Raw genomic sequence first — 21,541 nt, forward strand, 5'->3', positions numbered from 1 at the left:
TTCTACGTCTCGCCCACGGGGTCTGGACATGCTCTGACTTGCCAGGCAGGCAGGCACAGGCAGCACCATGAGGCAGCTGGGAAGAGGAGGAGGAGGAATGATGGCTCTGAAAGAGAAGACAAATGCACAATGAAGGCCTCCTGCCCCAGCCCAGAATGGCTGGAAACAGTTTATCATCACAGGGAGAGGGCAGGAAGGATGGCACCAGTGGCACTGAAAGCGTTGGGGGGTGATGGATGCCACGGAGGATTCTCCTCTTGGCAGGGAGAGAAGCAATTCATGGATTCACAGGATGGGTTGGGGTGGAAGGGACCTTAGAGATCATCCAGTTCCACCCCCCTGCCATGGGCAGGGACACCTCCCACCAGCACAGGTGGCTCAAGGCCTCATCCAGCCTGGCCCTCAACACCCCCAGGCAGGAGGCAGCCACAGCCTCCCTGGGCAGCCTGTGCCAGAGTCTTCCCACCCTCATTCTCAATGATTTCTTCCTCCTCTCCACTCTCAGTCTCCTCTCTCCCAGCTCAAAGTCATTGTTCCTCAGCCTGGCACTCCCAGCCCTTGTCCAAAGTCCCTCCCCAGCTCTCCTGGAGCCCCTTCAGGTACTAGAAGGCTGCTCTAAGCTCTCCCCATCAGACCAAACCCCAATATTAACATTAAAAGACAGAAATGCTGCCAATGCCTTAAGCAGATTTCAAAGTGCCTTAGTGGGAAGCTTTACAAGTGAGGGGGAAACCAGGGCAGGGAGACCCAAGCCTGGAGCAAAGCCCAGAGGCTGCCACGGGTCCTCAAAGCACTCGGTTTCATAAGGGGATAAGAGGGAGGGTAGATAAAAACAGGCAAAGGGCAGCAGAGCAAATGTGAGAGGGCCAGGGATGGGGTTAGGAAAGGCAGGGCCAGGGCCCTGGGCTGTGCAGTGGGCTGGGGGCTGTCGCAGATTGGCCTCTGGGGGGATGCTGTAAGGCAGCAAAGTGAGTGTGGAGCCACAGCCAGTCAGTGAGCAGCTTGCCCTCCCTCCCTCCCCTAGCAGCACCCTCCCTCCCTTCCCTAGCAGCACCCTCCCTGGATGAAGGAAAAAGTAGCTTTCACATCCTGCTGGCTAAGAAGGATTTAAACCTAAAGGAGCAGAGGTATGAAATCTAAACAAATGAATTACTCCTCTGCCCTCTTAGTGGGGGGAAGCCTTCCCCCCCAGCCAGCCACTCTCACCAGAGCACGCTGGTGAGCACAAAGAGGAGCAAAGCACCTCCTTTGCTTTCACTCCAGCAGTCCTCTGCTTCCTGCTTCCAAGTCCTCTGTTTCCTGCTCTTTCCCCTCACTTGATCCTTTGCAACTCCTCCTGAGCTTGGCAACTAAACTGCTTTAGAGTTGGGGATATTTGGAGCTGGTTTTAAGCCCTGCCATGGCTCAAACAGGTAAAGAGAGGTTTCTTTTGAGTGAGTGAGTGAGTGAGGCAGAGCTACAAAGGAAACTCACAATGGCTTTAAGGGCCAGGGCCAGCAGGAGCAAGCTAATGCCACCGTGAGGAGCACTGCTTATTGCTCACTGTGGGATGTGGCAGCTCTGGGTTTCCAAGGCACAGTCTGAGGGGAGGCATCACACCCAGCTCCCTCCACCTCAGAACTGTAAGGGTTGGAAGGGACCTCTGGAGAACATCCAGACCAACTCCCCTGCCAGATCAGGGTCACCCAGGGCAGGTCACACAGGAATGCATCCAGGCAGGGCTTGAAAGCCTCCAGAGAGGAGACTCCACAACCTCTCTGGGCTGCTTTGCCACCCTCAAAGTCCAGAAGCTTCTTCCCATTGTTTAGAGATGAAACTTCCTATGTTCAAGTTTGTGCTCATTACCTCTTGTCCTGACTCTGGGGACCACTGAGAAGAGTCTGGCCTCATCTTCCTGACACCACTCCTCAGATATTTGCAAGCATTGATCACATTCCCCCTCAGCCTCCTCCTCTCCTGCAGGCTACCCAGCCCCAGCTCTCTCAGCCTCTCCTCACCTGAGAGCTGTCCCAGTCCCCTCAGCATCTCAGGGGCCCTGCATTGGACTCTCTCCAGCAGTTTTTTGTCCTTCTTGAGCTGGGGTGCCCAGAACTGAACCCAGTACCCCTGGTGAGGCCTCACCAGCGCAGACACCTCCTGGACACACAAGGAGAGAAGAGGAGGGAAATGCAAATGCCTGCAAGGTAAATACTGCCGACACAAAGGCTGCGTGCAGCACACACACAGAGCTCTCTCACAGGCCATCTGCCACAGCTTCGGAGACCTGCTGATGCTCAGGGAACTGAGGACAGCTCCAGGCTGGCCGGGCTGGAGATGCTGGGAGAGCGCAAAGGCAGCCCCAGGCGTGTGCGCAGCACAGGGGCAGGCTCCTTGCATACAGCCCCGGGCTGGCCCCACCTGCCAGCCCCAGGCTGTCCCGGGCTGGTCCCACCTGCCAGCCCCAGGCTGTCCCGGGCTGGTCCCACCTGCCAGCCCCGGGCTGTCCCCACCTGCCAGCCCCGGGCCCCATCACCCCACACAGGACCCCTCAGCCGGCCCCCGCGGACCCCCCGGCAGGACCCGCAGCTGCCCAGCGGCTCTGTGCCCCGCTGAGCACGACCGCGGCTTCCTCACCCCTCCGCACCCGGAGCCGGGCTCCCGACGGCTCGGCCGTGCCCGCTTGGGCTCCCCTCCGCCTGGCCGTGCCCAGTTGGGCTCCCCTCGGCCGTGCCCGGGTTGGGCTCCCCTCCGCCCGGCTGTCCCCGGGCTGGGCTCCCCTCGGCTTGGCCGTGCCCGGTTGGGGTCCCCTCGGCCGTGCCCGGGTTGGGGTCCCCTCCGCCCGGCTGTCCCCGGGTTGGGCTCCCCTCGGCTTGGCCGTGCCCGGTTGGGGTCCCCTCGGCTGTCCCCAGGCTGGGCTCCCCCCGGCCCGGCCGGGCTCCGGCGCTTCCTGAAAGCTCAGCGGGAGCAGCACTGCCGGGGCGGGACGAGGCGGAGGAGGTACCGGATGCGGCGGGACGAGGGGCAGGCGGCCCCGGGCAAGCTGTCACGGCAGTGTCACGATAATGTCACGATAGTGTCACGGAAGGAGATTTTCCTCCAGCCGCCACAGCCTCGGCACCTCGGGCGGTCCCGGTGCTGCTCCCCTGGGCTCAGACGTGAGCTCAGCCCGCAGGAACCGGGGGGAAACGTGTCCCCGAAAACTCAGCGAGGGAGCTGGGGCAGGAATGGGGGAGCTGGAGTGGGAATGGGGGAGCTGGGAGAAGAATGGGGGAGCTGGAGCGGGAATGGGGGAGCTGGAGTGGGAATGGAGGAGCTGGAGCGAGAATGGGGGAGCTGGGAGAAGAATGGGGGAGCTGGAGCGGGAATGGGGGAGCTGGAGTGGGAATGGGGGAGCTGGGAGAAGAATGGGGGAGCTGGGAGAAGAATGGGGGAGCTGGAGTGGGAATGGGGGAGCTGGGAGAAGAATGGGGGAGCTGGAGTGGGAATGGGGGAGCTGGAGTGGGAATGGAGGAGCTGGAGTGGGAATGGGGAGCTGGAGTGGGAATGGGGGAGCTGGAGTGGGAATGGAGGAGCTGGAGTGGGAATGGGGAGCTGGAGTGGGAATGGGGGAGCTGGAGTGGGAATGGGGGAGCTTGAATGGGAATGGGGGAGCTGGAGCGAGAATGGGGGAGCTGGAGCGGGAATGGGGGAGCTGGAGCGAGAATGGGGGAGCTGGAGTGGGAATGGAGGAGCTTGAGTGGGAATGGGGAGCTGGAGTGGGAATGGAGGAGCTGGAGTGGGAATGGGGGAGCTGGAGTGGGAATGGAGGAGCTGGAGTGGGAATGGGGGAGCTGGAGTGGGAATGGGGGAGCTTGAATGGGAATGAGGGAGCTGGGGCGAGAATGGGGGAGCAGGAGTGGGGGGCTGTGAGCCTGTAAGGGCACAGGGCTGGGAGCCAGCCCCTGCTCTGCCCCAGCCAGGTTTTTGCTGCCCCGGGAGGGTTCCAGCCTCTAGCCCCTGGAAGGGCACAGCGCTGGGAGCCAGCCCTTGCTCTGCCCCAGCCAGGTTTTTGCTGCCTCGAAGGGGCTCCAGCCTCCAGCTGGAGGTGTCTCGGGTGTTTTCTGGGGTGGGGCTGGGTGCCTCGGGTGTTTTCTGGGGTGGGGCTGGGTGCCTCGGGTGTTTTCTGGGGTGGGGCTGGGTGTCTCAGGTGTTTTCTGGGGTGGGGCTGGGTGCCTCGGGTGTTTTCTGGGGTGGGGCTGGGTGCCTCGGGTGTTTTCTGGGGTGGGGCTGGGTGCCTCGGGTGTTTTTTGGCAGCAATGCAGCTTCCAGAGCAGTGGAGAGTGCCCTCGCCCACACAGGGCGCTTGGGGTAGCAAGCCAGGGCCAGCCAGAGGCTCCCCACAGCCCGGCTGCTGAAGCTCTGGTGGCATATTCGGGTCGGGTGCCCTTTGACACGACGTTAACCTTCCACTTTCATTCATTTCCCTAACCCAGGCAGAAATCCCGTGCCCCAAGGCCGGGCAGTGACTGCTGTGCCCACCATGGTGAGGCCATGCCGCAGGGTAACCAGCGCCTGCCTGCCCAGCCTGAGCCGCTGCTCCCTGCTCTTCCCCTCCCCGGGGCGGAGCTCTGCTCATCCGACCCAGCGCTGCCAGGTCCGGGGCTGACTCCTGTCCTCCAGCAACACCTCTGTGTCTTTCACATCCCTCCAAGGAGGGGTCTGGAGCACAGCCCTGTGAGGAGAGGCTGAGGGAGCTGGGGTTGCTTAGCCTGCAGAAGAGGAGGCTCAGGGGAGACCTTCTTGCTCTCTCCAACTCCCTGAAGGGAGGTTGGAGCCAGGTGGGGGTTGGGCTCTTCTCCCAGGCAGCCAGCACCAGAACAAGAGGACACAGTCTCAGGCTGTGCCAGGGGAGGTTTAGGCTGGAGGTGAGGAGAAAGCTCTTCACTGAGAGAGAGATTGGCCATGGGAATGTGCTGCCCAGGGAGGTGGTGGAGTCCCCATCCCTGGAGGTGTTCCAGAAGGGATTGGATGTGGCACTTGGAGCCATGGTTTAGTTGTCAGGAGGTGTTGGGTGACAGCTTGGACTTGATGCTCTCTGAGGTCTTTTCCAAACTTAATGATTCTATGACTCCACCACTGTCCTGGCCAGCCTGGGCCAGGCCTTGGCAACCCTTTCACCTCACACATTTTCCTCATGGAAACCTCCCCTGGTGCAGCTTGAGGCTGTTTCCTCTCAGCCTGTCACTTGGGCCTGGGGAGAAAGAGACTAACCCCTACCTGGCTCCAGCCTTACAGAGTCCTTTTGACTGGAAGAGACCTTTAAGATAAGCAAGGCCAACCATGAACCCAGCACTGCCAGCTCACCACTAAACCATGGCCCTCAGCACCACATCTACACTTTTGGAAGCCCTGCAGGGATGGAGACTCCATCACTGCCCTGGGCAGCCTGGGCCAGGCCTTGACAACCCTTTGGGGGAAGAAATTGTTCCCCATGTCCAACCTAAGCCCCCTCTGGTGCAACTTAAGGCTGCTTCCTTTTGTCATATCAGGGAGCTGCAGAGAGCAATGAGGTCGCCCTCAGCATCCTCCACACTGAACACCCCCAGCTCCCTCAGCTGCTCCTCCCCAGCCCTGCTCTCCAGACCCTTCCCCAGCTTGGTTGCCCTTCTCTGGCCCTGCTCCGAACCCTCAAAGTTCTTCTTAGAGCAAGGGCCCCAAAACTGAACCCAGTACTCAAGCTGTGGCCTCACTAGTGCTTAGTACAAGGGAACAATCCCTGCTCTGGATGTGCTGGTCACACCATTGCTGACCCAGGCCAGGATGCTGGTGGCCTTCTTGGCTACCTAGGCACACACTGGCAGCTGTTGATTGATAGAATAGAATGGAATAGGAATGGAATAGGAATGGAATAGGAACAAAACCGAACCAGACCAGACCAGGTTGGGAAAGACCTTTGAGATCATCAAGCCCACCCTGTCACCCAACACCATCTAATCAACTAAACCATGGCACCAAGTGCCTCATCCAGGCTCTTGCTAAACACCTCCAAGGATGTGCTCCCTGGGCAGCACAGTCCCATGGCCAATCTCTCTGGGAAGAACTTTCTGCTCACCTCCAGCCTAAACCTCCCCGGCACAGCTTGAGACTGTGTCCTCTTGTTCTGGTGCTGGCTGCCTGGGAGAAGAGCCGAACCCCCACCAGCCTCCAAACTCCCTTCAGGGAGAGAGCAATGAGGTCTCCCCTGAGCCTCTTCTCCAGGCTAAGCAATCCCAGCTCCTTCAGGCTCTCCTCAGGTCTTTCTCTGCTGTGCAGTTTCCAGCCCCAAGCCTGGTGCACTCCTGGGGTTATTATGACCCAAGTGCAGTACCCAGCATTCTGCCTTGTTGAATCTCACCCCCCTGTCCTTGTCCCATCGATCCAGCCTGTCCATATCCCTCTGCAGAGCCTCCCAACTCTCCAGCAGGTCAACACTTGGGACTAACTTGGTGTCACCTGGTGAGGCTGCCTCAATCCCCTCACCCAGATCAGTGATAAAGACATTAGAGGGACCTGGCCCCAGTTCTGAGCACCCCTGGTGAGCAGCCCCCAGCTGGAGTGAACTCCATTCCCCAGCACTCCTTGAGCCCAGCCAGCTCTTAACCCAGGGCAGCAGCCACCCCTCCAAGCCACGAGCAGCCAGGCTCGACAGGAGGGGGTTAACGCTTCCTGCGAGGCCACGCCGACCCCGCCAGAGAACAGCCCGGCGGGTGGCAGCGTCTAACCCGCGCAGATATCGCAATTTGGGTGGGGGAAAAAAAGCCCTGGAAGCGGAAATTGTGTTGCCGGGGCGGCGCACACCCCCAGCCCGCTCCCAGCCCGCTCCCAGCCCGCTCCCAGCCCGGCCACGCCGCGCCCCAGCTCTGCTCTGCGCATGCTCCGCTGCCCGCGCGGCTGCCTGCCCGGCGGCCCGCGCCACCCGCTGCTCCCTATTGGCCGCTGCCCGCCGGCACAGCCCAATGGCAGCGTGCGTTGTTGCAGGGTGACAGGAAGAAGGCGTGGCCCTAGCACCGCCCCTTCCCTTTCGCCGCCGAGCCGCCATCGCGCACGCACGTCCCGGGCCTGCCTGCCTCCCCCGTCACCTCCTACAAGTAAGCGGGCGGCGGTCCCTTCCCTTCCCGCCCCGCGGGAACGGCCGTGCTCGGCCCGCTGCCGCCCCCGAGGCTCGGGCTGGACCACTGGCGCGGGGAGCGGGGGGGGAGATGGCGGCCATGTGCTCTCCCGGCCTGGGCCTGTGGAGGGACGGGACAGGCTGAGGCGCGGGGAGCCCGGGCGGGGATGTCGGGGGAGGGCATAGAGCTCCATAGGGCCGCGATGCTGTCTTCTCCAGGGAGAGATTGGCGGGGCTGGGCCGCGCTGGCTGCTCGGGGTTGGGATAGCATCGCTTGGGAGCCCGGCGCGGTGCGGGATCCGCGCTGTGTGCGGCCTCGCCTCTGCTGAGCTGCGGTTTGGGAGCAGAGCGGTTGTGGCCGGGAGGGTGAGGTCTGCGTCTCTCGGCGAGGAGGTGAATCTTCCTCGGAAGGCGTAACCCGATCCTGAGCACTGAATGTCCCTCTCTGCCCTCCGGAGGATGCGTTACGTCGCAGCTTACCTCCTCGCCGTCCTCGGTGGCAACGAATCTCCCACGTCGAAGGACTTGAAGAAGATCCTCGACAGCGTTGGCATCGAGACAGATGATGAACGCATGAACAAGGTAGTGCTGCCTCTTGATTCCCGCGGCTCCTGTCCCACTCAGCATCAGGCACTGGAGCTGTTCCCTTGGTCTCAGTGTTCCTTTAGCTGCCCTCCTGCTGTGATTTAGTCTTTATTGTGTCCAGGTCATAGAATCATAGGGTTGGAAGGGACCCCAAGGCTCAGCCAGCTCCAACCCCCTGCCATGGGCAGGGACACCTCACACCACAGCAGGTTGCTCACAGCCACCTCCAGCCTGCCCTTCAAACCCTCTGCTCTCTGATCATCTTCTGTGACTGTTTGAAACACTTAGCCCCTCAGAACTGTTTTACCAGGGGCTTTGTAGAGGTTTGCTTTCTTATCTAACATTTGCCCTGCATGAAGATCTTTCTTAGCTGTTGCTGGCTTCTGACTTAGCCTTAAGAGTTTTCAGTGGCTCCTTGGCTGCAGCTGAGTGTGTGTTGTTGACTGTTAGGTCTGACCTAATGTGTGGTGTGAGATTCATGTCTAGCTGATCCCTAATTGGGGCTTTTGGCCAGTATTGACTCAGAGCTAACATTTGAGGGCCTGGGCTGGGAAGAAGCATTTGTTTCTTTACCAAGAAACAGGCAAACTATAACATGGGCCATGTACCATCATGGATTGTTGGAGAGCAGCACAGAGGAGAGGGACCTGGGGGTCCTGGTGGGCAGAAGGTTGCCCCTGAGCCAGCAATGTGCCCTGGTGGCCAAGAAGGCCAAGGGCAGCCTGGGCTGCATCAGAAGGGATGTGGTTAGGAGGTCCAGAGAGGTTCTTCTCCCCCTCTACTCTGCCCTGCTGAGGCCACATCTGCAATACTGTGTTCAGTTCTGGGCCCCTCAGTTGCAGAAGGACCTCAGGGAACTGCTTGAGAGAGTCCAGCCCAGGGGCACAGAGCTGCTGCAGGCAGTGGAACCTCTCCTGTGAGGCCAGGCTGAGGCAGCTGGGGCTGGGAGCTGGGAGCAGAGCAGCCTGAGGGCTGCCCTCAGTGCTGGGGATAAAGCTGTGCAGGGCTGGAGCCAGGCTCTGCTCAGGGATGGCCAAGGACAGCACAAGGGGCACTGGGGGCAAGCTGGAGCAGAGGAGCTGCCAGGGGAACAGAAGGGAAACCTTTGTCCCTGTGAGGCTGCCAGAGCCTGGAGCAGGCTGCCCAGAGAGGTTGTGGAGTCTCCTGCTCTGGAGCCTTTCCAATCCCCCCTGGATGTGCTCTGGGTGCCCTGCCCTGGCAGGGGTTGGATGGATGATCCCCAGAGGTCCCTTCCAGCCCCTAACCCTCTGTGGTTCTGGGATACATAGCTGCTGAAGTGGCTGTGTTGTAAGCCAAGGGTGGTAAGAAGAATGTGTTCCTGAGAATGTTGCTTGTCTCAGAGCAGACTCTCAGCCTTGTGGACTTGAGAATGGAATGTGAGCCCCCAAGGATGATCTCAGCCCCTGGCCCATGCTTGTATGGGGAGTGTTTCCAGAGAGGGGGAGGGGAAGCCAAGTTACTGCCCAGCTGCAGGCAGTGTTTTAAAGTAGCACAGGATCACCAAGGTTGGAAGAGACCTCAAGGATCATTCAGTCCAAGCTGTCACCACAGACCTCATGACCAGACCATGGCACCAAGTGCCACATCCAATCCCCTCTTGAACACCTCCAGGGATGGGGACTCCACCACCTCCCTGGGCAGCACATTCCCATGGCTAACAACTCTCTCTGGGAAGAACTTTCTCCTCACCTCCAGCCTAAACCTCCCCTGGCACAGCTTGAGACTGTGTCCTCTTGTTCTGGTGCTGGCTGCCTGGGAGAAGAGCCCAACCCCCACCTGGCTCCAACCTCCCTTCAGGGAGTTGGAGAGAGCAAGAAGGTCTCCCCTGAGCCTCCTCTTCTCCAGGCTAAGCAACCCCAGCTCCCTCAGCCTCTCCTCACAGGGCTGTGCTCCAGACCCCTCCCCAGCTTTCTTGCCCTTCTCTGGACACTTTCCAGCAGCTCAACATCTTTCCTAACCTGAGGAGCCCAGAACTGGACACAGGACTCAAGGTGTGGCCTGAGCAGTGCTGAGCACAGGGCACAATGACCTCCCTGCTCCTGCTGGCCACACTCTTCCTGATGCAGGCCAGGATGCCCTTGGCCTTCTTGTCCCCCTGGGCACACTGCAGGCTCATGTTCAGGCAGCTGTCAACCAGCACCCCCAGGTCCCTCTCTGTTTGGCAGCTCTTAGCCACTCTGCCCCCAGCCTGTAGCTCTGCCTGGGGTTGCTGTGGCCAAAGTGCAGCCCCTGGCACTTGGATATGTTGGATGCCAGCCCAAGCAGGCCCAAGCAGGTGGTGGGCAGCTGAGCTGACAGCATCCTTGGGGTGCCCCTCCCTGAGTGCCAAGGCTTTCAGTCCTGGCTGTACAGCCAGTGCCTTCATAAAGCAGCGTAGCATCCAGAAAGCTTCCCTGGGGTTTGTTTGGGTCCCTTCCTGTTTGCACTGGCTGCATCTTGCCCCAGTGTCAGTCTGGGCAAGCCCTCAAACACTTCTGTTCTGATTGAAGCCAGGACACAGGCCAGGCCTGGTCCCATCCCAGCCTGTCTGAGCAGGAGGTGCCTGGGGGAAGGCTTTTGGGTGAAGCCCTGTGGGGGCTCAGCTCAGGGCCCTGCCAGCAGGGGCTCAGCAGTCAGGGCTGTCACCTCTTGGGTTTTGAACTGCTTGCTTTGTTGGCATGCTGGGGTTTGTCTTCTGCTTCCCTCCTCCCAGGCTGGAGCAGAGCTGTGGTGATTGCAGCTGGGACTCTCTGTTCCAGGGCAGGGGTAGAGCTGCCAGCTTGCCTGGGACACTTGGCCAGTGCTGGGAACCAGCCCTTGTGGTTCCTGCTCCAGGGCCAAGTGGTTCAGAGCCCTTCCAGAGGGGGGGGATTAAGCAAGATGTTTTACCAGCCCCTTGGTGAGCATTGCTGGGGGTTCCCAATGGGCTCCACCACAGCTGGATGTCCTTACTGCAAGCTCCTTGGGCCTGTTAGGACTTCCCTGGGACAGATGTGATGAACAAGCTGTGAGGGGAAAGGGTGAAAGGCTTAGTGAAGCTTTCTTCCTTCCAGAGGGAGCCAGGGAGTGTTGGGGCTGGGCAGGGAGGATGGAAACACTGCCTGGGGGGTTGCTGAGTGTTTGTCTGTGTGCAGCTCCTGCTGCTGCTGCTGTTTGCAAACTGCTGCCCTTCTCCACTTCATGTCCCCAGGTCATCAGTGAGCTGAATGGGAAGAACATCGAGGATGTGATTGCTCAGGGTGAGTACAGCCTGGGTGCCACACAGCTGCCTGGGGAGCAGGCCTGAGAGCACAGAAATAGTATCACAGTATCATAGTACCAGTCAGGGTTGGAAGGGAGCACAAGGATCATCCAGTTCCAACCCCCCTGCCATGGGCAGGGACACCCCACACTAGATCAGGCTGGACAGAGCCTCATCCAGCCTGGGCTTAAACACCCCCAGGGACGGGGCCTCGACCACCTCCCTGGACAACACATTCCAGGGTTTCACCACTCTCATGGGGAAGAACTTCCTCCTCACATCTAGCCTGAATCTCCCCACCTCCAGCTTCATTCCATTCCCCCTAGTCCTATCACTGCCTGAGATCCTGAGCAGTCCCTCCCCAGCCTTCCTGGAGCCCCCTTCAGATCCTGGAAGGCCACAATGAGGTCACCTGGGAGCCTTCTCTTCTCCAGACTGAACAGCCCCAACTCCTTCAGTGTGTCCTCACAGGAGAGGTGCTCCAGCCCTCTGCTCATCCTCCTGGCCCTGCTCTGGACACCTTCCAGCCCCTCCAGATCCCTCTTGGAATAGGGATTATTCCCTCTCTAATAGAGAGCAGAGGATATGTTGTTGTTAGAGGTCTTCAATCACCTCACTCCAGTGAGCTGTCAAGGATTGGGTGTGCTGGCTCTGGATGGGATGATGTGATGGGAACCTGTCATCACTGCAAAGCTGAGGAGAAGGGCCCAGGCTGTGCTGGTAACTCACAGTTGAACAACAGCTTCTCCTTTGTCTGCCTGGCAAGGGGATGGTGTCCTAAAGAGCTCTCCTCGGGCAGGCTGGGTTGGAACTGCTGAGTGCTGCTTTTTTGGGGGAGGAGAGGTGGGCTCTGCTGTGAGAAGCAAAGCTGGCTGCCAACCCCCCAGCTGTGGGAGTTAGCTTGCCCTCAAGCATGGCAACAGCAGCAGAAAATAACAGAGCTAGTTGAGGGGATGCTGCAAGCACTAAGGATACAGAAAGGAGAGGGTTTAAACCAGCTCCAGCCCTCTGCTCATTCTCCTGGCCCTGCTCTGGACACCTTCCAGCACCTCCAGATCCCTCTTGTCATAGGGGCTCCAGAACTGGAGGCAGTACTGCAGGTGGGGTCTCCCCAGAGCTGAGCAGAGGGGGAGAATCACCTCCCTTGCCCTGCTGGCCACACTTCTCCTGCTGCAGCCCAGGCTCTGCTTGGCTTTCTGGGCTGCAAGTGCACACTGAGAGCTCCTGCTGAGCTTCTCCTCCCCCAGCACCCCCAAGGCTCTCTCCTCAGGGCTGCTTTCCAGCCAGTCCCTGCCCAGCCTGCATTTGTGCCTGGCATTGCCTCCACCCAGCTGCAGGACCCTGCCCTTGGTCTGGTTGAACCTCCTGAGGTTGGCTTGTGCCCACCTCTGCAGCCTGCCCAGCTCCCTCTGGATGGATCCCTTCCCTCCAGCTGTCTGCTGCCCCACACAGCTTGGTGTCATCAGCAACCCTGCTGAGGCTGCACTCAGTGCCACTGTCCCTGGCACCCACAGAGATGTTGAACAAGCCTGGGCCCAGGCTGCTGCCAGCTCCCTGCTCCTTCCTCAGTGGGGCTGAGGTTGAGGCCCAGCCCCCCCAGGCAGCCCCAGGTCCATTCTAATGCCCTGCAGGTTGGTGTCAGTACCTGCTGGGCTTCGCTTGTGGACCACATTAAAGTGGAAAGCTGGGAGCTGTGTGAGCTTGCTGGTGGGCTGCTCATGGCCTGGCTTTCTGGACAAGGAGAGCAGAGGAAGAATTACCTGCCCTTGAGATCCCTGGCAGGCTTTTCCCTTCCTAATGCAAAGGAAAGCCACTTGTGTGCACCAGCTCTGTAAGGCAAGGAGAGGCTTGGATGTAAGCAGCAGGGAATGTAGATGGCAGTCCACACTTAGGGCACAGTCCCACCCTCTGTGATGAGAGGATCAGAGAGTTGTCTGAGTTGGAAAAGCTCTTTGACTTCATCCTGTCCTACCCAGCCCCACCATGGGCATCAAACCACAGCCCCAGCTGCCATGGCCACAGGGTTCCTGAGCCCCTCCAGCCATGGGGACTCCACCACCTCCCTGGGCAGCCTCTGCCAGGCCCTGACCACGCTGACACCAAAGACATTTTGCCTCCTCTCCAACCTAACCCTCCCCTGGCACAATTCCCGGCCAGTTCCTCTCCTCCTGTCCCCTGGGACTGGGGAGCAGAGCCCAGCCCCCAGCTCCCTGCAGCCTCCTCTCAGGGAGCTGCAGAGAGCAATGAGGTCTCCCTCAGCCTCCTCTGCTCCAGGCTGAACCCCCCCAGCTCCCTCAGCTGCTCCTCCCCAGCCCTGCTCTCCAGACCCCTCAAGGTCACCCAGCCCAACCACTCTCTAAGCCCAGCAAGGCTGGGGCTAAACCTCAGCACCACAGCTCTGCCTCTTGGAAACCCCTCCAGGGATGGGCACTCCACCACCTCCCTGGGCAGCTTGGGCCAGGCTTTGAGAGCCCTTTCAGAGAGGAAGTTTCTTCTCCTGTCCAACCTAACCCTCCTCTGGGCAACTTGAGGCCATTCCTCTTGTGTTGACACTTGGGAGCAGAGCCCAACCCCAGCTCCCTGCCAGGGCACCACTGAACCATGGCCCTCAGCACCACATCCCCAGGGCTTTGAAACCCCTCCAGGGATGGATGGGGACTCAATCACTGCCCTGAGCAGCCTGGGCCAGGCCTTGACAACCCTTTCAGGGGAGAAATTGTTCCTCATGGCCAAGCTAAACCTCCCCTGCTGCAACTTGAGACCATTTCCTCTTCCCCTGTCACTGTGTACTAGGGAGCAGAGCCCAGCCCCCAGCTCCCTGCAGCCTCCTCTCAGGGAGCTGCAGAGAGCAATGAGGTCTCCCTCAGCCTCCTCTGCTCCAGGCTGAACACCCCCAGCTCCCTCAGCTGCTCCTCCCCAGACCCTTCCCCACACCCTTCCCCACCTTTGTCTCCAGGTCACCTCTCTTCAGAGCTCCCCAGTCCTGGCTTTCCCCTTCTCCCAGATCAGGCTCCCAAGTGCTGGCTTAGTGTAGAATCTTTGTGCTCTTCCCTGCTGCCTCCTCCCAGAGCTGCCCCTTCTAGCATGACCTGGCCATGGGGCTGCAATGAAGCAGGGCTGAGGCAGTGCAGAGGTGTTGGCTGAACTGATTCCTTTGCACATGCTGAGGGCAGAAGGCAGTGTTGAGACCTGCTTGCTTCCAGGTTGGCTGGGCCTTGCTGCTCTGAGGAGTGAGTGGAGAGGGGTTTGTGCTGGGCAGAGCTGGGGCAGCTGGGCTGCACGTGCTGCCAGCTCTCCTGCCCTCCCTGCAAGGCTCTTTGCCCTTAAAGAAGTGGTTTCCTGGAACAGCCTGCCATGCAGATGAAGGCTGTTTGTGTACTTGGCTGCCTCAGTGGGGCTGGGAGTGAGGAGGATTTATTTAGCAACTGATTCCCAGAAGTGGAATGTGGGCAGAGGCTCTGGGGGCCAGGGGAGCCTTGGTGTGTCAAAGGGGGATGCCAGGGGAGCAGCTGGCTCTGCAGAGGCCAGCAGGAAGCAGTGTGCTGATCTCAGAGGAGGTGCAGGAGGGTTCATGGGGTGCTGGAGGTGGGTTGAAAGTCCCTCAGTCTTTGCCATGAACAGCAAGTTGCCCACAGGACAGCAATGTGCCCTTGTGGCCAGGAAGGCCAGTGGTGTCCTGGAGTGCATTAGGAGTGTGGGCAGCAGGGCAAGGGAGGCTCTCCTCCTCCTCTACTGCTGAGGCCACATCTGGAATATTCTGTCCAGTTCTGGGCTCCCCAGGTCAGGAGGGACAGGGAACTGCTGGAGAGAGTCCTGGGGAGTCTCTGGGGATGCTGAAGGGCTGTGTGAGGAGGGAGGGCTGAGGGCCTGCAGAGAAGGCTGAGAGGGATCTGAGCACTGTCTATAAACACCTGAGGGGTGGATGGCAAGAGGGAGCCAGGCTCTGCTCAGTGCTGTCCTGGGACAGGACAAGGGGCAGTGGACACAAAGTGGAGCCCAGGAGGCTTCACCTCAGCATGAGGAGAAACATCTTAGGTGTGAGGCTGCTGGAGCTTGGAGCAGGCTGCCCAGAGAGGTTGTGGATCTCCTGCTCTGGAGCCATTCAAACCCCACCTGGCTGTGTTCCTCTGTGCCCTGCCTTGGTTCCCCTGCTCTGGCAGGGTTGCTGGACTCAATGATCTCTGGAGAGCCCTTCCAGCCCCTAGGGCTCCATCACTCCATGAGGAGAGGCTGCAGGGTCCAGCACTGAGCTGCTCCCCTCCCTGGCACATCAAATGCTGAGGAGAGGGCAGCAAGAAGGCCTCTGCACAGCCCCACAGCTGCACAAGGCTAAAGCTGCTGCTGCTGCTGGAGTCCCACAGCCAAAGTCCTGAGAGAGCCACACAGGATCACAGAGCCAAGGAGGGTGGGAAAGGCCTCAGAGGTCATCAAGTCCAAGCTGTCACCCAGCACCTCCTGAGAGCTCAACCATGGCACCAAGTGCCACATCCAATCCCCTCCTGAACACCTCCAGGGATGGGGACTCCACCACCTCCTGCTCTGGAGACATTCAAACCCCACCTGGCTGTGTTCCTGGGTGCCCTGCTCTGGGTGCCCTGCTCTGGCAGGGGCCTTGGACTCTCCAGAGGTCCCTTCCAAGCCCTCCCATTCAGTGATTCTCTCCTGAAGTGTGATCCAGTCCTGCCCTCACAGCTCTCCATACCCTTAGTGGCAGGTGGAAGGATGCAGCCAGTGCTGCCCAGGTGCTCCTGCTGAGGGCTGTTGGAGCTGTCAGTTCCTGGGATGTCAAGCTGCACTCTCAGAGCACAGAATGCTCTGTAGCTGTGAAATGAGGAGAGTTTGCCACAGGGCTTATAGGCCAGAAGGAGACTTGGCTGATAATGGGCAGTGAGGAGCCTTGGGATAAGCACTTCTGAGTAGTTTGTGCTTTTGTTCCTCTTGTTCCTGTCAGCTGACAGTGTCACACAGTCACAGAGCTGGCAGGGCTGGAAGGGAGCTCAAGGCTTAGCCAGCTCCAACCCCCTGCCATGGGCAGGGACACCTCACACCACAGCAGCTTGCTCACAGCCACCTCCAGCCTGGCTGCAAACACCTCCAGGCAGGAGGCTTCCACCACCTCCCTGGGCAGCCTGTGCCAGGCTCTCACCACCCTCCTGGCCAACAACTTCTTCCTCACAGCCAATCTCAATCTCCCCACTTCTAGTTCTGCTCCATCCCCCCCAGTCCTATCCCTCCCTCACACCCTCCAAAGTCCCTCCCCAGCTTGCTTGGAGCCCCCTGCAGCTCCTGGAAGGCCACCAGAAGGGCTCCTGGGAGCCTTCTCCTCTCCAGCCTGCACAACCCCAACTCTCTCAGGCTGTCTGCAGAGCAGAGCAGCTCCAGCCCTCTGCTCCTCCTCCTGGCCCTGCTCTGGACACCTTCCAGCCCCTCCAGAGCCTTCCTGGCACAGAGGCTCCAGTGCTGGCCCCAGGGCTCCAGTCCATCAGGCAGCAGCTGTCTGTTGTGCACTCTCACCTCTGTTCCTTGCCCTGTACTTTGCTGTTTGTGTTGAGTGTTGGATCTCTCTCCCCCCTTGCTCAGGTAATGGTAAGCTGGCCAGCATGCCTGCTGGGGGAGCTGTAGCTGTGGCTGCTGGAGGAGGCTCTGCTGCTCCTGCTGCTGCTGCTGCCCCTGCTGCAGGTGAGTACAGACTGGTCCCAGGGCAGCTCCACTTAGCTCCCTGTAAGATTCTTTTCACAACTGACCTCCAAATCTGAGGGCTTCCCAAGGCTTGGATCAGAGTCACCTCTGGCAGTTCTCTGTGTGCTTGAAGCTGAGCAGTCCTCTGCCTTTGGGCTCTCAGGAGAATTTGCTCTTTCTCCAGCTTAAGGTTGGTCTGGCTTAGAACCAAGTCTCAGACAGATGTCAGCAGCATACAGTCAGAATCAATAACGTTGGAAAAGACCTCAGAGATCATCAAGTCCAAGCTATTGCCTAATGCCCAGCACCTCCTGACAGCTCAACCATGGCTTCAAGTGCCACATCCAAGCCTTTTGTGCTTGGCAGAGGAGACCAACCCCCACCTGGCTCCAACCTCCCTGCAGGGAGTTGGAGAGAGCAAGAAGGTCTCCCCTGAGCCTCCTCTTCTCCAGGCTAAGCAACCCCAGCTCCCTCAGCCTCTCCTCACAGGGCTGTGCTCCAGACCCCTCCCCAGCTTTGTTGCCCTTCTCTGGACACCTTCAAGTCTCTCAATGTCCTTCCTAAACTGAGGAGCCCAGAACTGGACACAGGACTCAAGGTGTGGCCTAACCAGTGCTGAGCACAGGGCACAAGGAGCTCCCTGCTCCTGCTGGCCACACTGTTCCTGATGCAGGCCAGGATGCCCTTGGCCTTCTTGGCCCCCTGGGCACACTGCAGGCTCCTGTTCAGCCTACCATCAACCAGCACCCCCAGGTCCCTCTCTGCCTGGCTGCTCTCAGCCACTCTGACCCCAGCCTGTAGCACTGCCTGGGGTTGTTGTGGCCAATGTGCAGCACCTGGCACTTGGATGTGTTCAATCTCCTGCCCTTGGCCTCTGCCCATCTGCCCAGCCTGGCAAGGTCCCTCTGCAGAGCCTCTCTGCCCTCCAGCAGATCAACTCCTGCCCCCAGCTTGGTGTCAGCTGCAAATTTGCTGATGACTGACTCAATGCCCTCCTCCAGATCATCAATGAAGATGTTAAAGAGCACAGGGCCCAGCACTGCTCCCTGGGGCACACCACTGGTGCCTGGCTGCCAGCTGGCTGTGGCACCATTCACCACCACTCTCTGGGCTCAGCCTCCAGCCAGTTCCTAACCCAGCTCAGAGAGCTGCTGTCCCAGCCAGGGGCTGACAGCTTGGCCAGGAGTTTGCTGTGGGGGATGGTGTCCAAGGCCTTGCTGCAGTCCAGGCAGACCACATCCACAGCCTGCCCCACAGCCCCCAGGCAGTCACCTGGGCAGTGCAGGAGCTCAGGTTGGAGAGGCAGGACCTGCCCCTCCTAAATCCATGCTGGCTGGGCAGCAGCAGTGTCTGTGTCCCCTGGTTGAGGGAAGGGAAGGGAATGAGAAGAACCACAGAGAGCAAAACACCAATAGGACAAAAGCTGAGGCCACCAAAATGTCTCTCTTGGAAGCCTGTGGTGCCCCAAATGCCAACACTTAACCATTGTCTTGGTCTTGTTTTGTTTGCCTTTCAGCTGAGGAGAAGAAGGAAGAGAAGAAGGAGGAGTCAGAGGAGTCAGATGATGATATGGGATTTGGCCTCTTTGATTAGCTGTTTGGTAGAGAAATTATTAAAGGTCTTTGGTTAAAATGCTTTGGGGAGTTTGTTGTTCAGGCACAGAGGTGCTCCTGGCCTCAGGCAGCTGCTCTGACACAGCTTTGCCTCCTTGCTGTCTCAAGTGGGTGTCTGAAGGTTACCACACCCCCTGGGACTCCACTCCCTCAAGGTCTGCAGGGAGTGGCTAAGTTTGTGTGCCCTGGGTGCTGACTGTGCTGGGGCATTCACCTTCCACATGCTCTCCCATCCCAGTGCCTCAGGGGGGAGCCCCCTCTGTGCTGTATGAGGTATGTTTCCCAGGATCTATTTAACCTGCTACAGGAACAGCAGCAGTGAAATGCTTGAGTGTGCTGGGAGTCACATCTGGGACAAAACCAGTCCTGTTGTGGATGGGACACAAAGGTCAGGCATCAGGGGCTGGGTTGGAAGGGACCTCCAAGATCCATCTGCTCTCAGCCCCCTGCCATGGGCAGGGACACCTCCCACCAGCACAGGCTGCTCAAGGCCTCATCCAGCCTGGTCCTGAACCCCTCCAGGCAGGAGGCAGCCACAGCCTCCCTGGGCAGCCTGTGCCAGAGTCTCCCCAGCCTCACTCTCAACAATTTCTTCCTCCTCTCCACTCTCAGTCTCCTCTCTCCCAGCTCAAAGCCATTGTTCCTCAGCCTGGCACTCCCAGCCCTTGTCCAGAGTCCCTCCCCAGCTCTCCTGGAGCCCTTCAGGCACTGCAAGGCTGCTCTGAGGTCTCCCTGCAGCCTTCTCCAGGCTGCACAGCCCCAGCTCTCCCAGCCTGGCCCCACAGGGGAGGTTCTGCAGCCTCTGCTCACCTTGGTGGCCTCCTCTGGAGCCTCTCCAGCAGCTCCAGGTCCTTCTTGTGCTGGGGGCCCCAGAGCTGGAGGCAGTGCTGCAGGTGGGGGCTGAGCAGAGCAGAGCAGAGGGGCAGAATCACCTCCCTGTGCTGCTGCTCTCCCTGCTCTGGCTGCAGCTCAGCACTCAGCTGGCTCTGGGCTGCCAGGGCCCAGTGCTGGCTCCTGGGGAGTTTGTCACCACCTGACACCACCAAGGCCTTCTCCTGGAGTCTTCTCTTGAGCCACTCCTCCCCCAGCCTATAGAAGGATGTTGTTCAGAGTGGAGTTGTTTGGCAGAGCTGAACCACCAGGGCATGAATCACCTTCCTCTGGACAAAAACCCAACCCACCTCTTTAGTGAGGAGAATGCTTGCTGGGGAGTGGTGGAACTGGTCCCTGGTGTGCCCAGAACACACTGGCTTGACTGGACAGGACATTTTGTTTAACAAAGTACCTTCTAGGTGGTGCTGCTGACAGGTGCCTGCTGGCTGCTGCAGCCTGGTTGTGCAGATGGCACACAGCCTTCCCCTGGTGGCTGCTGCAGCCTGGCTGTGCAGGTGGCACACAGCCTTCCCCTGCTGGCTGCTGCAGCCTGGTTGTGCAGATGGCACACAGCCTTCCCCTGCTGGCTGCTGCAGCCTGGCTGTGCAGGTGGCACACAGCCTTCCCCTGCTGGCTGCTGCAGCCTGGCTGTGCAGGTGGCACACAGCCTTCCCCTGCTGGCTGCTGCAGCCTGGCTGTGCAGGTGGCACACAGCCTTCCCCTGCTGGCTGCTGCAGCCTGGCTGTGCAGGTGGCACACAGCCTTCCCCTGCTGGCTGCTGCAGCCTGGCTGTGCAGATGGCACACAGCCTTCCCCTGCTGGCTGCTGCAGCCTGGCTGTGCAGATGGCACACAGCCTTCCCCTGCTGGCTGCTGCAGCCTGGTTGTGCAGATGGCACACAGCCTTCCCCTGCTGGCTGCTGCAGCCTGGCTGTGCAGGTGGCACACAGCCTTCCCCTGCTGGCTGCTGCAGCCTGGCTGTGCAGGTGGCACACAGCCTTCCCCTGCTGGCTGCTGCAGCCTGGCTGTGCAGATGGCACACAGCCTGCCCCTGCTGGCTGCTGCAGCCTGGCTGTCCCCACTGGCTGTGCAGATGGCACACAGCCTTCCCCTGCTGGCTGCTGCAGCCTGGCTGTGCAGGTGGCACACAGCCTTCCCCTGCTGGCTGCTGCTGCCTGGCTGTGCAGGTGGCACACAGCCTTCCCCTGCTGCCTGCTGCAGCCTGGCTGTGCAGGTGGCACTCAGCCTGCCCCTGCTGGCTGCTGCTGCCTGGCTGTGCAGGTGGCACTCAGCCTGCCCCTGCTGGCTGCTGCTGCCTGGCTGTCCCCACTGGCTGTGCAGGTGGCACACAGCCTTCCCCTGCTGGCTGCTGCAGCCTGGCTGTCCCCACTGGCTGTGCAGGTGGCACACAGCATGCTCTTCCCGTGGCAGGTCCCCACAGGTAGGGTCAGAAAGAGCTGAGCTGGAGCAGCCCGTGCTGCAGAGCTGCTCTAACAGCTATTTTGGCTAAAGAAATCCCTGGCTGCCACAGCTGTGCTGCTTGTGAGTCCCTGGGCAGAGCATGGCAAATGCTTCTGAGAGGAGAGAGGGGTGACAGCCAAGGGGGAACAACTGGCCAAGGGATCAGGCCCAGCCAGCATGGATTTAGGAAGGGCAGTTCCTGCCTGACCAACCTGAGCTCCTTCCATGCCCAGGTGACTGCCTGGGGGCTGTGGGGCAGGCTGTGGATGTGTTCTGCCTGGACTGCAGCAAGGCCTTGGACACCATCCCCCACAGCAAACTGCTGGCCAAGCTGTCAGCCCCTGGCTGGGACAGCAGCTCTCTGAGCTGGGTTAGGAACTGGCTGGAGGCTGAGCCCAGAGAGTGGTGGTGAATGGTGCCACAGCCAGCTGGCAGCCAGGCCCCAGTGGTGTGCCCCAGGAGCAGTGATGGGCCCCAGCCTGTTCAATAGCTTTATTGATGATCTGGAGGAGGGCATTGAGTCAGTCAGCAGCAAATTTGCAGATGACACCAAGCTGGGGGCAGGAGGGTAGCAGAACTCTGCAGAGGGACCTTGCCAGGCTGGACAGATGGACAGAGGCCAACAGGATGGCATTCAACAAGTCCAAATGCCAGGGGCTGCACTTTGGCCACAGCAACCCCAGGCAGAGCTACAGGCTGGGGTCAGAGTGGCTGAGAGCAGCCAGGCAGAGAGGGACCTGGGGGTGCTGATTGACAGCTGCCTGAACATGAGCCAGCAGTGTGCCCAGGGGGCCAAGAGGGCCAATGGCATCCTGGCCTGCATCAGGAGCAGTGTGGCCAGCAGGAGCAGGGAGGTCATTGTGCCCTGTGCTCAGCACTGCTGAGGCCACACCTTGAGTCCTGTGTCCAGTTCTGGGCTCCTCAGGTTAGGAAGGAGGTTGACTTGCTGGAAGGTGTCCAGAGAAGGGCAAGAAAGCTGGGGAGG

At 59.9% G+C, this 21,541-nt stretch overlaps 1 protein-coding gene and 1 long non-coding RNA gene across 2 annotated transcripts; one reads left to right on the plus strand and one right to left on the minus strand.

Annotated features, from left to right (window-relative positions):
* LOC137455642 (uncharacterized) lies at positions 1-2,950 on the minus strand. The gene is made up of 3 exons (XR_010990860.1): positions 2,614-2,950; positions 1,998-2,136; positions 1-106 (listed from the first exon to the last, which is right to left on the minus strand). It is a non-coding gene; the product is annotated as an uncharacterized lncRNA (long non-coding RNA).
* Positions 2,951-6,979: 4,029 nt separating this feature from the next.
* Positions 6,980-18,245, plus strand: RPLP2 (ribosomal protein lateral stalk subunit P2). The gene is made up of 5 exons (XM_068166630.1): positions 6,980-7,085; positions 7,564-7,687; positions 10,881-10,929; positions 16,512-16,610; positions 18,127-18,245. The coding sequence occupies exons 2-5, from the start codon at positions 7,565-7,567 to the stop codon at positions 18,201-18,203; spliced, it is 348 nt and encodes a 115-aa protein (XP_068022731.1). The 5' UTR covers positions 6,980-7,085; position 7,564; the 3' UTR covers positions 18,204-18,245.
* Positions 18,246-21,541: the final 3,296 nt, after the last annotated feature.

The sequence above is a fragment of the Melanerpes formicivorus genome, unplaced genomic scaffold (assembly GCF_026170545.1).
Source record: "Melanerpes formicivorus ecotype bairdi unplaced genomic scaffold, bMelFor1.0.p_v2 SCAF_103, whole genome shotgun sequence".
NCBI classification, from domain to species: domain Eukaryota; kingdom Metazoa; phylum Chordata; class Aves; order Piciformes; family Picidae; genus Melanerpes; species Melanerpes formicivorus.

What these genes read in the sequence shown, in the direction of transcription:
- RPLP2 (XM_068166630.1), top strand. Translation starts at nt 7,565, where the DNA reads ATGCGTTACGTCGCAGCTTACCTCCTCGCCGTCCTCGGTGGCAACGAA. An exon ending in ATGATGAACGCATGAACAAG is followed by an intron (nt 7,688 to 10,880) that starts GTAGTGCTGCCT and finishes TCATGTCCCCAG; the next exon opens with GTCATCAGTGAGCTGAATGG. An exon ending in CGAGGATGTGATTGCTCAGG is followed by an intron (nt 10,930 to 16,511) that starts GTGAGTACAGCC and finishes CCCCTTGCTCAG; the next exon opens with GTAATGGTAAGCTGGCCAGC.